At 36.7% G+C, this 15,820-nt stretch overlaps 1 protein-coding gene across 3 annotated transcripts in view; it reads left to right on the plus strand.

The window, feature by feature from the left end:
* Nucleotides 1-15,809, plus strand: part of EDRF1 (erythroid differentiation regulatory factor 1) — a 45,820-nt gene extending 30,011 nt beyond the window's left edge. For 2 of the 3 annotated variants that reach the window (XM_077126375.1, XM_077126374.1), the window contains 3 exons: nt 2,400-2,515; nt 3,292-3,443; nt 14,974-15,809. In XM_077126375.1, the coding sequence (XP_076982490.1) occupies nt 2,400-2,515; nt 3,292-3,443; nt 14,974-15,133 (428 nt within the window). In that variant the 3' untranslated portion in view covers nt 15,134-15,809. Of the gene's footprint in view, nt 1-2,399; nt 2,516-3,291; nt 3,444-14,973 lie in introns of those variants that run through there. The other variant, XM_077126376.1, reaches the window with a different exon arrangement.
* The last annotated feature ends 11 nt before the right edge of the window (nt 15,810-15,820 follow it).

A 15,820-nucleotide genomic window follows, 5' to 3' on the forward strand; every position in this document is an offset into this window, starting at 1 on the left:
GAATGGAGAAGCAACTCATGGGCCACATAGAACTGGCACTTGGCAACTTTGAACTGTGGTTCTGGAACTGGCTTTTGTGGAACCTAAAAAAGATAAAGATAAATTGGGAGGGAGGGGAAGAGTAAAAGGAAGTGAGAATGCTTTATGATGTTTTTTTCCCCGTGGTAAGTAGTAAATTGATGCTCTGACCACTCCTGCTCTTGCTCACATGCTTCCCCCTCCCCACAGCTGTAAACCACAGAGATCTTTAGAGAAATAGCTCTCGTGTGGTAAGGGAACAAGACATATTCATTTTAAGTACAGCAGTTCACTTGGTTTCATTTCAGTTTTTTATTCTATAAAATCAAAGTAAAATAAATTTAATGTATATATATATAAATATATATATGATTTTGTATAAAGTAGCCCTGGAGTATGAGAAACTGATAACATTATTGCCTCTGGGGAGGGACCGGGGAACTGGGAAAGGACTTCTCACTATATACCTATTCAGATCTTATAAATTTTGAGATTGCTTTACCTATTCAAAACAAATTTTAAAATGCTTTAATAAAAAGGTTTTTTACTTTCTGTTACTACATAATATGTGGCTAGTTGTTTGGGATTGTCACCCAAGATTAACAGTAGCTTTTTATGGGGGTGGATTTGGGGGGGCATTTTCTTTATTCGTTTTTATCTTTGAATTTTCTGCCATGTTTGAATTCCTTAGAATGAGCAGGCATTTTTATAAAAAAGAAAAAAGAAGTTTTAAGATAGATACTGAGAACAGATTTGCTAAAGATGATGAGAGTGGTTAGTTCCCATTTAAAAATATTTAATACTTACGAATGCTACCTTGGAAAGGTAATATAAATATTTTGGGGGTTTCGTAAGCCAAGTTCGAGGGCTTTTGTAAACCAAATCAATATGTGCTGTAGTTTACAGCACCTTTTATTTTATCTTATTTTGCGTAGTATTTTTTTCCCTGCTACATAAAGCTCAAATTTAGCTTCCTAATGTCTTTATTACCTGACAGTGGCAATCCCTGCCTCCCCCAGCCTCCAGTGACATTTCCACATGTAATCAATAGCTTGCCTTCTGGATGCCAAGATCTACACTGAAATCACAGTTCTCCACTGATTTTTAAGATAATCAGGTTTAGAAAGTTTGGATCTGTGCTCTAAAGGAGGAAGGCACCTTTTTTACCCTCACCATCTGCAGATTTCAGGAGTCCTGCCCTCCCTTCTTATATACAGCTGCAAATTCAGGAGTCCCCAAGACCATTCTCAACACCAAGTGTAAGTTCAGGGGCTCCCAAGACCACCCTCAGATTTGATAATTAACCAGAAGGACTTATAGACTGCATTAAAAGGTGGTATATTCATGGTAACAGTTTATTGTAGCCAAATGACACAAATGTAATCAGCCAAGGGAAAAGGGCATATAGGACAGAGCTCAAGAGAAGCTCCCTATTGTCCTCTCCCCCATGGAATTCTTGGGCAACACTCACTTCCAGAAACTGCGTATAACAATACACAGGGAGTATTGCCAGCCAGGGAAGCTTGCCTTAGCCTTGGGGACCAGAGTTTTTTGTTCTTGTTTGGTTTGGGCTTGCGGGGGAAGTTGGTCACATGGCCATAGTTGACTGCCCTTGTAGCTGACCTTATTCGACTTCAAGGTGATACCATGTGGCCCAAAGCCCCTATAATGAATGAAGTTGTTAGACTGCCCAGTGTGGCCCACAGCTCATAGTTAAGTAAAGACAATCATCAGGCAGGGTATTCCAAGGGCTTGAGGATCACCACCCAGGAGCAGAGGCAAAGACCAGAGCTCCCTTTGGGCAAGATTAGTCCTCTACTACATATCACCATGTACACAATCGCATATAAACTCCAGAGGAACAGGACCAAAAGTGTTTTGTAGTATCTGATAGGTTTAGAAAGTTTATGCAGAAGGTCCTAGAATAAAATGAAACCTTGGTTATCTGGCCTGACCTGCCTTTGAACATAAGGTGACATACTTAATGAGAGGTAGAACAACTGATTTTAAGTGTTTAAGTGACTTAACCAACAGTACTTAGCTGGAAAATAGTGGGGCAGCCTTCAAACTGCAGACTCCTCTCTGCTGGTCCCTTTGCCATCATGCCTCAGATACTCCTATTCTGAATAGATAGTGTTCTCATGCTGACAAAAACAAATGGTGATGCAGAGAAACAATTACTATTTGATGCTTTGTCTAGAATTAATATTATTTTCTAGGGGAAATCTCTAAACCAAGTTGGAGTTAGAGAATTTGTTGGGATTCTCATGAGCTGCCTTTACAGGATTTGAAAAATCTCAATTTTCATTAATACATTAACATTGGATGGGTTTCCAGATTTATATTTAAAGGAATTATCATTTTTGTGTTTAATGCTTTAGGTCAGAATAGCAATGTTGGAAAATTAAAAACACTATCTGGGGCTCTTGATATAATGGTGAGAACTAAGCATGCATTCCAGCTAATCAAAAAGGAGCTTATAGAGGAATTTGACCAGGTAAATGGAAGAAATAAAATCTTTGCTTTTTATGTATTTTAAACTAAATATTAAATGTATATATTATGGATATGGGGGTGTGTGTATGTGCACACATGCAGTCTGCATAAAATACCTTCAAGTATGAACAGTGATTTGTTATGGTTGCTTAGCAGGCTTATTAAGCTCTTCAATTTGCAAATATATATTTTTTTATTTTAAAAGTTAAAAAATACAAACAGCCTTGATAGGGCCCAGAGACCATGGTTAGTAACTGTGGGTTTAAAAAAAAAAAAGATTATATGTATTTTTGTAAGAGAAAGAAAAGGCCAATGACTTCTTTTAAAATTTCCACTAAGCTTCCTGGGAGCAGTTGTGGACAGGCAAGTGGGCTTAAGCAGACTCCTCAGGAAGTCCTGTGTAGTTTGCCAGGCATTCCCATTCAAGCTCCCTTGAATTGCCATTGCTAAAAGCTGCCCTTGATCCCGTGGTGCACCAGCTTGTTTACTTTCCTAGCTCAGCTCATTCATTTTTGTCTGTTCCTTTATTGTGCACCTCTCTCGGTTGCTCCTTTAACACCTCACATTGGAAAGTCAGGAGATTTTCATTCAGGGTTAATTTCTTCTACATGAGTGCCTACTAATTATGAGACATTTTTATTATGTGTTTAGTCTATCAAAATAATCTCAGGTTTGTTTTTTGTTGGTTGGACTCGGTTTTAGTTGAGGCAGTTCCATCACTTTAGTATGAAATTGTAACTGTCAAGTAGCTTAGGTAAAAGATTTTTTGTTTTTTAGCCTAAAAGTGGCGAGACTGTTCCAGCTGCTGATTCTTCTCCCAGTCTTAATCAAGAAGAAGTGATAAAACTCCTCAGTATATTTGAATCTCGGTTGTCATTTCTTCTCCTTCAGTCCATCAAACTGCTCTCTTCAACTAAAAAGAAAGCCAGGTAAACTGAATTCTGTTATTTGTGGAAATCCTTTCCCAGCACCTTACCTGTCTATATAAGGAAGTACACGAATCACCTCTGCTGATATTGTAAAAGAAAAGGTTGAAAGCTTTCTTGTCTTTAGGTGAATAATCCAGAATTTTTAAGTGGTTGACTTGTTAACCCGGTGAGAATCATCTCTGCGTAACTGACTACAAATTGTGATTATAGCAACAAAGATTCTTGCTACTTGAGGGTAAATGCCCTATTAGTTGTAATATTGTCCCTGAAAGAGACAAATGACCCTGTTATAAAGACCCTAAATGTATCTGGTAGTGTTTTTGAGCCACATCTTTAATGGGAAGTCAGGACCACGTTATTGACACTTTGGGCCATGTGTACTGTGAAAAGTAGGTGGCAGACACTGATGTCTCTGTAAAGTTCAAGAAACTAATGAAGAGAAAAAGAAGAGTGAACAGCTCAGCAAAAAATGTTCTCATAGTATATCATCTTGTGCAGCTCTGTTGTTTAGTTAATATTATTTTGGCATTATTTATTTAATTTGGAATTCCAGTAGTAAGTACAGAGACCAGAGAAGTAATGTAAATAATATGCCTTTTAAAAAATCTATAAATACAATCTGGTCTCATACAAAATTGGAAAATAGAGGGGAAAAAACAAAACCGTTGATCCTAACACCCTAATTGTTTCCAGTTATGGTTTTCACTGTTAGCAGTTATCCAATGTGTATTTTACCAACTTGTAATTGTAGTATACAATTTGTCTATTTTTAAAATGTTTTTATTTTTAGGCAGTAAAATTCACTCTTGATGGTATTATAGTTCTAATTTTGACAGCTGCATAGAGTCATGTGTCCACTTCTCAAACATATAGAACAGGTCCATCACCCCCAAAATCCCTTCTTGCTGAGCCTTTGTAGTCAAATAGTCTCCTGCCCCAACTCTTTAGGATCTCTGGGAAAAAGGATTCAGGCTTTTACCATCAAGTATAACAACATTAGCTGTAGATTTTTTGTAAGTGCCCTTTATCAAGTTGAGGATGTTCCCTTCTGTTCGTAGTGTGCTGAGAGGATTTGTTTTTCTTTGTTTAACTGTGAATGGATGCTGAATTTTTGTCAAATGGTTTTGCTACATCTGTTGCAGTGACCACATGGTTTTCCTCCTTTAGTCTGTTAATATGTGAATCACTTTGATTAATTGTTTGAATGTTAAACCAGCTTTGCAATCTAGGGCAAACCTTACTTTGTGATGTATTATTCTGTATATGTATATATAAACACACACATACATATGCTAGATTAGATTTGCTGACATTTCGTTGAGGAATTTTATGTCTTTCTGTTTGGGATATTGGTTTGCAGTTTTCTTTTCTTCTAATAACTTTGTTTGGCATCAGTTTTGGAGTAATGTTGGTCTCAAAATCAATTGAGAAGTGTTTGAGAAGTGTTCCATCTTCTATTTTCCCAACGAAATTATGTTGAATTAGCACTGTTTCTTCCTGAACGCTTACTAGAATTCAGCAGTGAAACCATTTTACTGTGGAATTTTCTTCATTGGAAGTTTTTAACAATGAATTCAGTTTCTTTTTATAGCTATGATCATTTGGGTTATATAATCTCAGTTGTCAAATATATGTGTTCACAGTATTCCCTTATCCTGTTAGTAATGTCTGAGGGGGCTTGTAGTGATGCTGCTTTTTTCATTCCCGATATTGGTAATATATGCCTTCTCTTTTCTTCTTGGTGAGTCTGGCTAGAAGTTTACAAATTTTGTTAATCTTTGCAAAGAACCAGCTTTTGATTTCATTAAATTTTTTCCCTTGTTTTTCTGTTTTCAGTGTCATTGATTTTTGCTCTTTATTTCCATCTTCCTTCTGCCTGTTCTCATTTTTTAAGATGGAATTTTAGAGTGCTGATTTGAGACCTTTTTTTCTTTTTTAATATGAGCATTTGCTACTATAAATTTCCTTCTAAGTACTGCTTTTGGTGCATCTCACAAATTTTGATATGTTGTATTTTCTTCTTTATTCAATTCAGAATAAATTCTAGTATTGCCTGAGTCTTCCTTTTGCACCTGTGTGTAATTTAGAAGGGTGCTGCTTAATTTCTAAATATTTGGGGATTTTCCAGCTAACTTTATATATTAATTTCTAGTTTAATTCTGTTAAGCTCTTTGACCATAACTTGGTATGGTTTCTGTTCATTCATATTTGTTCAGATTTGTTTTATGGCCTAGAATATGGTTTGTCTTGGCAAATGGTCCATGTATACTTGAAAAATGTGCATATTTTGCTATGTTAAGTGGAGTGTTCTGAAATGTCAGCTAGGTTAAATAGTGCTGGTCAGGTCTTCTGTGTTCCTACTGACTCCCTCTACTTGTTCTATCAATTACTGAGAGGAATGTTGAACTCTCCAATTTCAATTATGGGTTTCTCTATTTCTTCTTTTGATTCTATCAGTTTTTGATTCATGTGCTTTTTAATTTTACTTAGAGAAGTTGTAGGTTTATAGAAAAATCATGCATAAAATGCAAAGTTTCACATATATCACTTTATTAACACCTTGCATTGGTGGTGTGATATATTTGTTACAATTGATGAAAGCACATTTTTATAATTGTATTAACACACAGTCAGTGGTGTAACTTAGGTTCACTGTGTTTTGCAGTTCCTTGGATATTGTTTTAAATTTTGTTCTAAAAACATACATACAACTTAGCATTTCACTTTTAACCACATTCAAATACATAATTCAGTGCTGTTAATTACATTCAGGATGTTGTGCTACCCTCACCAATGCCCATTACCAAAACTTTTTGTCATCCCAAATAGAAACATTTAACTACATTTAAGACTTAAATCTCTCTTCTCTACCCCTTCTCATCCTTGTGAGTTTTCTTCTAATTATTTTATATCAGTGAGATCATACAGTATTTGTCCTTTGTGTCTGGATTATTTCGCTCAATATGATGTCTTCAAGATTCATCCACGTTGACAAATAGTTCAGAACTGCATTTCTTTTTACAGATGAGAAATACTCCTTTGTATGTATTTTGTATGTATTTGTTTATCCATTCATTGTTTGATGGATAGTTGGGTTATGGCCATCTTTTGGCAATTATGAATAATGCTATGTACATTGGTGTGCAAATATCTGCTCAAGTCCCTGTTTTCAGTACTCTTGGGTATTGGCCAGGTCATATGGTAATTCTAATTTTAACTTTCTGAGAAACTGCCAAACTGTCTTTCACAGGGGCTGCTCCATTTTACCTTCCCACCAGCAATGAATGAGTGTTCCTATTTCTCCATATCCTCTCTAACACTTGTAATTTTCCTTTTTTTTTAAATATAGTAACCATTGTAATGAGTGTGAAATGGTATCTCATGGTTTTGATTTGCATTTCCCTAGTGGTTAATGACATTGAACATGTTTTCACTTGCTTTTTGACCATTTGTATATCTTCTTTGGAGAAATGTCTATTCAAGTCTTTTGCCCAGTTTTAAAATTAGGTTGTTTGTCTTTTTTGTTGTTGAGTTGAAGCGTTTCTTTATATGTTTTGGATATTAAATGCTTATCGGATATATGGTTTCCAAATACTTTTTCCCACTGTATAGGTTTTCATTTTACTTTCATGATAAAGTCCTTTGAGGCTCAGAAGGTTTTAATTTTGATGATATCTCATCTGTCCATTTTCTCTTTTGCTTGAACTTGGGGTGTAAAGTCTAAGAAACTATTGCCTTACACAAGGTCCTGAAGATGCTTCCTTTTGTTTCCTTTTAAGAATTTTATAGTTCTGGCTCTTAAATTTAGGTCTTTAGTCCATTTGAGTTGATTTTTTTTTTATATGGTGTGAGAGCTGGTGAATGGAGATCCAGTTTTCCCAGCACCATTTATTGAAGAGAATATTCTTTCCCAATTGAATAGTCTTGCCCCCTTGTCAAAACTCAGTTTACCATAAATGTGAGGGTTGATTTCTGAGCTCTCAGTTTGATTCCATTGGTCTGTATGTCTATCCTTGTGCAAGTACCATTCTGCTTTGATTACTCTGGCTTGTTTTTGGTGGGGGTGCATGGTCCGGGAATCGAACCCGGGTCTCCTACATGTAAGGTGAGCATTCTATCACTAAACCACCTGTGCACCCGATTACTCTGACTTTGAAGTAAGTTTTAAGATCAGGTAGTGTGAGTTCTCCAACTTCATTCTTAAAGATGGCTTTGGCTGTTTGGGGGTTCTTGCAATTCCATATGAATTTGATGGTCAGCTTTTCCATTTCTGCAAAAAGCATTGGAATTTTGATGAGGATTGTGTTGAATCTGTAAAATTGCTTTGGGTAGGACTGCTATCTTAACATTTAGTCATAGAATCTGTGAACACAGGATGTCTTTCCATTTATTTAGGTCTTCTTTGATTTCTTTTAGCAGTGTTTTGTGTATAAGTCCTTTACATCCTTGGTTAGATTTATTTCTATATATTTGATTCTTTTAGTTGATGTTGTAAATGGAATTTTTTTCATGATTTTTTCTTTAGTTGTTCATTACTAGTCTATAGAAACATTATTGGGCTTTGGTTGTTGATCATGTACCCTACCATTTCACTGAATTCATTTATTAGCTCTAGGAGCTTTGCTATGGATTTTTCAGGATTTTCTGTATATAGAATCATGTCATCTACAAATAGGGAAAGTTTTATTTCTTCCTTTCCACGTTGGATGTCTTTTATTTCTTTTTCTTATGTAATTGCTGTGGTATAAACTTCCAGTACAATGTTGAATTACAGTGGTTATCACGTCTTGTTCCTGATCTTAGAGGGAAACTTTTCAGTCTCACACCATTAAGTAGGATAAAGCTGTAAGTTTTTCATATATGTCTCGCGTTGAGGAAGTTTCCTTCCATTCCTAGTTTTCTAAGTGTTGTTTTCAAAAAGGGGTGCTGAATTTTATCATATGCCTTTTCTGCATCAATTAAGATGATCAGTGTATTTTTCCCTTCATCCTGTCAATGTATTACATTAATTGATTTTTTTTTCTTATGTTGCATACCTGAGAGAAATCCCATTTGATCATGTGGTATAATTCTTTTGATGTGCTCTGGGTTTTGTTTACTAGTATTTGTTGAGGGTTTTTGCATCTATATTCATAAGAGATATTGGTCTACAATTTTCTTCTGGTATCTGTCAGGCTTTGGTATGAGGGTGATGGTTCGAGTTTGCAAGCTGCTGGAATGCGATATACCAGAACTGGAATACATTTTAAAACAGATATTTAATAAGTTACAAATTACAGTTCTAAGTGTATAAAAGTGTCCAAATTAAGGCATCCAGGGAAAGATACCTTAATTCAAGGAAGGTTGATGGGTCAGGTGCACCTCTGTCAGCTAGGTAGTCACATAGCTGGCATCTGTTGGTCCCATGCTCCTGGACTCCATTGCTTTCAGCCTCTGTTCCTGTGGAGATTCCTCACTTTGCTTCTCCAGGGCTGGCTTTCATCTCTTGATTTCCTTGGCTCTATCTCGTTCTAGCTTGCTTAACATCTCATGGTGACATCTGCTGGGCTCCAGGCATCTCCAGACATCTGTGTCTCTGTTCTCCATGTGTCAGCATCTGGTTCAACTCTGCTCTGAAGTTTTTGTTGGCTCTCTCTGTAGGCTCTGAGGCTTCTGTCATTTTTGGCAATCTCTAAAATGCATCCTTTTTTAAAGAATACCAATAAACTGATAAAAATCCATCTGGAATGGGTGGGGTTGCATCTCTATTTAATAAAAAGTCACACCCATAATTGGGTGTGCCACATCTCTATGGGCATAATCTAACAAAAAGTTTCCAACATGCATAATTGAATCAGGATTAAAAGAAATGGCTGCCACCAGAAGATTGGATCAGGATTAAAACATGGCTTTTCTGGAGTATATAATACTTGCAAATCGGCACATTCCACCCTCTGGACTCCCCAAAAGACATGTTTTTTTAATGTACAAAATACATTCACTCCATCACAATATTGCAAAGCCTTCAAACATTTCAGTAACAACACAAATACAATACAAAGTTAAAACTGTACAAAATCTCATCAAAGTCAGTATAGCCGTGGTCTGTTCTAAGGCAAAAATTTTCTTCTGGCTCTGGACCTTTGAAACTTAGAACAAGTTATCTGCTGCCAATATACAAAGGAGGGACAGTCATGCATGTTTCCATCTCCATAAGGAGAAGGAACACAGGGATCACAAGATGCGAACAGTTCTGAAAACCTACAGGGCAAACTCCATTGGATTTCAAAGTCTGAGAGTCATTTAGTCTTGGGGCTTTCGAATATGGCAGTCCCACCTTTTCCAAGAGCCTATGCAGTAGCTTTTGCTCTCTCCAAACACTGGGGTGGTTGCAGTCTTGGGAGACATTTCTTGGCTCTATCCTCTCCATGTTTTGGGGCAGCACTTGGGATCTCTGTCATCTCTAGAGCACATTCTCAAACCTCCAAAACAATGGGATGGCAGCCAGGCTCCCCCCAATCCCTGGTTTATGCACTCCACTCTCTCTGAGGTCCAAGGCGGCACAACTTTTCCTGAGCAGTGAAAGGGGAGGCCCGCCCTCTGCTTCTGGGACAAACTCACCCTCTCCACATGTATGGGTGGGCCCACTCTCCTGGCCGGAGATTTCCTTGCTCCAGACCTTAGCCTCTAAGGTTCTGCCTCTGAATACATTTTTCCTTCACTTTGTCCCTTTTCTGTCCCTTTTAGTCCAGACTTGCAGTGGTTTTGTTTATATAGATCTTACAACACTCTTGTTTTTCTATGCAGTATACTGGGATTATACCCATCAGGATAATAGAACTTTCTATAAATCCTTTCTGGATAACTCCATCTCAGATCCTCGCTTGTCCTGTAATGGCTGCTATTTCCATGCTTGGATAAATCCTCACATGGGGTCCTATTCACTGGGTCTCAATATAGAATACCACTTTCTATTTTCTTTGTACTCAAGAGTTCAGTTCTCAACTTACCTCTTTCCTCTCGCATTTTAAAATCTATAAGCTTCAAGGAACAGCCAGGCTGTATTTTCCACATTTAGTTTGGAAATTTCTTCTGCTAAATATCCAAGTTCATCATTCTCACAGCCTGTCTTCCATCTACAAAGAATGTCTTCCTTCCAATTTTCAATGGCACATTCATCAGTTCTGTCTGAAGCCTTATCAGAGGTATCTTTAGAGTCTGCATTTCTATCAACAGTCTCTTCCAAGCATTCTAGGCCTTCTCTATCAAGCTCCTCACAACTCTTCCAGAGTTTTCCCCTTATGCATTTAAGAAGACATTCTAGCATGTTTGGTATTTGCAAACTGCAGCAGCATCCCACTCCTGGTACCAAAATCTATGTTAGTTTGTAAGCTGCCAAATTGCAATAAACCAGAATTGGAACAGCTTTTAAAAAGGAGAATTTAATAAGTTACATTGTAACAGTTCTAAGGAAGTCCAAGTGCCCAAATTAAGTCACCAATAAGAGGTTACCTTCACTCAAGAAAGGCTGATGGGTCTAGAACACCTCTGTCAGTTGGGAAATCACATGGCTGGCATCTGCTGAGCCCTTGCTCGTGGGATCTGTTGCATTCAGCCTCTGTTCCTGTGGGAGTTCCTCACTTTACTTCTCCCAGATTGGCTTTCATCTCTTGGCTTGCCTTGGCTCTCTCTTGGTTCTGGCTAACTTAACATCTCATGGCGACATCTACTGGGCTCTAAGCATCTGTGCCTCTGTTCTCCAAGTGTCAGCATCGTGTCAGCTCTGCTCTGAAGTTTCTGTCAGCTCTCTCTCGTAGGCTCTGTCATTGCTGTTACGATTCCAGTAAACTAATCAAGACCCATTTGGAATGGTTGGAGTTGCACCTCCATCTAATCAAAGGCTATACCCGCAACTGGGTGCGTCACATCTCTGTGGAGATAATCCCATCAAAATTTCTGCCCTATAATATTGAATTAGGATAAAAACAAACAGCTGTCCCCACAAGATTGAATCAGGATTAAAACATGGCTTTTCAGGGTACATAATACTTTCAAACTGGCACTGATATTGGCTTTGAGTGCTCCCTCCTCTTCAGTTTTTTGGAAGAGTTTGAGCAGGATTGGTGTTCATTTTTCTTGGTATGCTTAGTAACATTTTCCTGTGAAGACCTCTGGTCCTGGGCTTTTCTTTGTTGGGAGGCATTTGATGATTGATTTCAATCTCCTTACTGGTTTATTCTTTTGTTGAGATCCTCTGTTTCTTCTTGAGTCATATAGGTAGTTTGTTTTTAGAAATTTGTCCTTTTCGTTGGCATACAGTTGTTGTTGGCATACAGTTGTTCATAGTAACCTTTTATAGTTGGCGTACAGTTATTCATAGTATCCTTTAAAGTCCTTTTTATTTCAGTGGGGTCGGTAGTAATGTCCCCCTTTTCTTTTCTTATTTTATTTATTTATATGCTATCTTTCTCAATCAGTCTAAGTAAAGGTTTGTTAATTTTATTGATCTTCTCAAAGAGCCAACTTTTTGTTTTATTGATGCTCTCTATTATTTTTTTTATTCTCTATTTCATTTGTGTCCACTATAATCTTTATTCTATTCCTTCTATTCACTTTGGGTTTAATTTGCTCTTCTTTTCTAGTTCTTCCAGTTGTGAGGTTAGGTTTCTAATTTGGGATCATCCTTTTTTTTTTTTTTTAATGTAACCATTTAGAGCCATAAATTTCCCTCTCAGCACAACACTTTCGCCAGCTCTCTACATCTTGAGCAGAAACCCCCTCAAGTATTTAGGGATTTTTAAACATTTTTTATTGTGAAATATAACAAATATTTAAAAAGCAGTAAATTTCAAAGTCCATTATAACAAGTAGTTATAGCAGTATTTGCTTTTGAGTAATTCTCTGTAACCTAATGAGAGCTTTTTTTCTTTTTGAGGGAACACTCACTAATATTTAGGAACACTGCCATTTCATTGCGCCCAGTTATTGCTAATCCTCAGTGTCATCATAGCCTGTGACTGATACACAGCAAGGTATATTGATATATTTGCTGCAGTTTAGCAGATACAATTGAAAAGAACTCATGGCTTTTCCTGTTTGGCAGCAGTGGGTAAATTTAATTTATTGGTTTCCACAAGGTGGCAATATAAATATGTGATATGTAAGAAACAGTAATTCATTCATTTTCACAAATTGATGCCTTGAGTAATTGTCTAACAGGTGTAATAGTTTCAGTCCTCTTATGTGTTGTATAATCATAACACAGTTGTGTATGACTTGAGTAATTTTTATTTTAGTATAGCCTTCTGTTTACTCAAGATATTAACATCGTGTTAAAAAATATGTTTTATCTAAAGTTTTCATGCATGGTGCATAAAATCCTGTAATTTGCATTAGTTTTCAAAGCTTATTAAATGAAAGACTGTTAAATGTGATTCTTGTTATTTAATGCAATTAATATGTTTATAGGTTTCAAAACAGAAATATTGGTTCCTAAGTCAACAACTATTTCTGTAATGTTTCACTGATAAGCAAATGAAACATCTATAATTGTACTGTGAAGGGGAGAGCATCTTCTGCTGCTAGCCCAGTCACATGGATTAATGAACATTCCCTTTTGGGATGAAGGGAAATCAAAAAAGAAAGGAAATATTAGGAAGTTTATGCTTTGTTTTGGTTAGCTATTTCTCCCCCACCCCCAGAAACAGAATAAACTGATCTTAATAATTTAAATATATCTTAATTGTTTTAGACTCTTATAGCATTGCAGTGAAATCGGAGAAGATTAAGATGCAGTCAGCTAGTTGAAAGGTTTTGTTCTCATTTTTGGATTATGCAGACACTTCCATCATGTGATAGCCACATTGGCATTGTCCTGCTAGAAATGCTCTTTTGTTTTTCTTAATCTTTTTGGATTAGGAATCTATTTGCTCTTGTACTGTATTTTAATATTCAGATTGGGGCCTCTGAACATTTGGTGGCTTTGGGATTTAATATAATGTAAAACCATAAAAATTAAGTGTGATTTCTGAGGGAAAAAATCATATGCCACAGTGCAGAGAACAAATCCATTAGATTGTAGATCTTTCCTGGCTAGTTCTGTATGATTGGCGAAAAAGGAAATAAAAGAATGTAAGTTAACTATCTTTGGAGAAAAGATAACCCTCTTAATCAGTGATGGGGCCTTTCTGCATAGTCCTTGGATTGACATGTTGAGTGAGGAAGGGAATGATTTGTAGAAAATAGAAGATGGAGATTTAAGATTCAGGAATATGATCAGAACCAAATCAAAGGACTAAAAAATTAAGATTCTAGCAGCCATCAGTTTTTTTCTTTAGGCATCCAACTATAATGACAGTGTGACACCATTGCCATGGAGAAAAATTCAGATTTTGAACATCACATCTATTATCATTTTTAAATGCTGTTGCCTTATTACCACCAAATTGTTTAAATTTCTCATAAGTTTATGAGAAGTTTTGGCAAATATTAACCCAAATCAAACTAAAACCAAGCCACTCTGATGCCCAAATTGCATAGAGTGAATGCTTTTTTTTGAGGGAGAGTAATGCATTTGAACAGTTACTTCTGGCTGTACCTGTGGTTGGAGTTGGGGAAAAGTGAGGTGGAGATTTGGCTGAAAAGAAATACGGGAATAAGAAGAGAAATGAGTCTCTAGGTTTGTGAGAGAACAGGGTCTTCATTGGGTTGCAGGCTGGGGTCTTTGAGCAGGCTTGCCAGTGTAGAGAAGGTGAGATGCAGATGAGGAGGAGTGAAAAAGAAAGGAGATTATCAGCTATTATCTGGTTATTTGTGACCGAGAATCTCTTCTATCTGACCAACAAAAAATGGGATACCAGAAATGAACTGCCATGTAATTAGTCTTTTCCAATACTAACCAATATAATTCATTATCATAACAGTTAAAATTTTCAGGACAAGCAGTAAACTTAAGAAATTTTTGTTAAAACAGTTTTAAAATAGACTACTAGTAGAGTACTCTGACTGTGGGACATTCTTGACATCAAAGTAGTACTGACATTTTAGAGTAGATTGAGGCACAGCCATTCTTTTAATATACTTACTGAAAGGGTAAAGGAAATACTCCTTACCTGGCCCCCATGCCCTAGCCTGTCTCCTTTTTATTTTCTTCATAGGGTCTTTCATCTAACACTATTTTCATAATTGTTTATTGTATGTCTCTCCCCACGGTCCTACTTCAGTAGAAATTAAAGTCCATGAAGGAAGAGATTTTTGTTCATTTTGTTCACTGCTAAAGAGCAGTTTGGTAGGAAGTAGGTGCTCATATTTGTAAAAGATGAATATTTGTTTCTATTGGCTTGTTGAAATAAATGTCTAGAACCTCTGAGCAATAGATATAAGAAGGCAGATATGGAGAGGGCCTTTAATGGAGTGTCTTATATTTTATAGAACATCTGTTCTCTCTGAAAAGTGACTGCTGGACCATTATTGTTTGCTTTTGGGTCTCTTTTTTGTACTTGTGGGAACATCACTGTTCACTTTATCTGTTCTTTTTTTTTTTAAACTCCAGCAGTAACATTGAAGAAGATGTTATCCTCAAAACCAACAAGCACATTTACTCTCAGTTTTTGAGAGCTACTACGAACAAAAGTGCAACCCTTTTGGAAAGAATCGATGTGGTCATATATTTGATGGAGCAGCTCGCACGCAGTGGCAATGCCGTGCAGTGACTTCTCTGCATGGGTCCACTTCTGTTGAAATGCCGTCAGTGCCTTCTAAACACAGGACTGGCTTGTCCACTTGGTGCTTCGTCTCATTAAATATGAGGGAAATGTCCATTTCAAACAGGCACAGAGGTAGAAATACAGAGTTGTCATTTCCTGGGACAGACAGATGATGGTTGGGTTCTTTGGCTTCTTCTTCATTTGAAGTTCTAAAATCAGAATCAAACTTAGAGCTTCCAGCATTTATTTCTTTGAGAAGTACATGTCACCTCAGTACTAATAGACTTGGTGTGATGCAATCACACTCTTAAATATATTTTTTTTTTAAATATGTCAAGCTGTATGGGCCTAAGATGTGACTATTTTGGATAAAATGTTACTTGGCTTAGAGGAACTTTTATCCAAATGATTTTACTAGTTCAAGTGGGTTAAAGAAATTTCCTGTATACCTACAACATTTCCTTCTAAATTGCACAGCAAGATATGCCCTTTTTAGCTCTGGTGCAGAGTTTTTTCAAAGACTCGCCATCATGCAATTCTCTGTATGTAGTGCATGTTCAGAAGGGATTAGGTTTTCCTTGACTTTATGACAGTTGATCAAGAACAGGTACTACCACCCTTTTTCTTTTTAAACTTGAAACTGTGAATAAGGTAAGAAAGCTATTTTGAATAAATAAAGTATTTATTTAAAAT

This window comes from Tamandua tetradactyla, chromosome 13, assembly GCF_023851605.1.
Source record: "Tamandua tetradactyla isolate mTamTet1 chromosome 13, mTamTet1.pri, whole genome shotgun sequence".
Taxonomy (NCBI): Eukaryota; Metazoa; Chordata; class Mammalia; order Pilosa; family Myrmecophagidae; genus Tamandua; species Tamandua tetradactyla.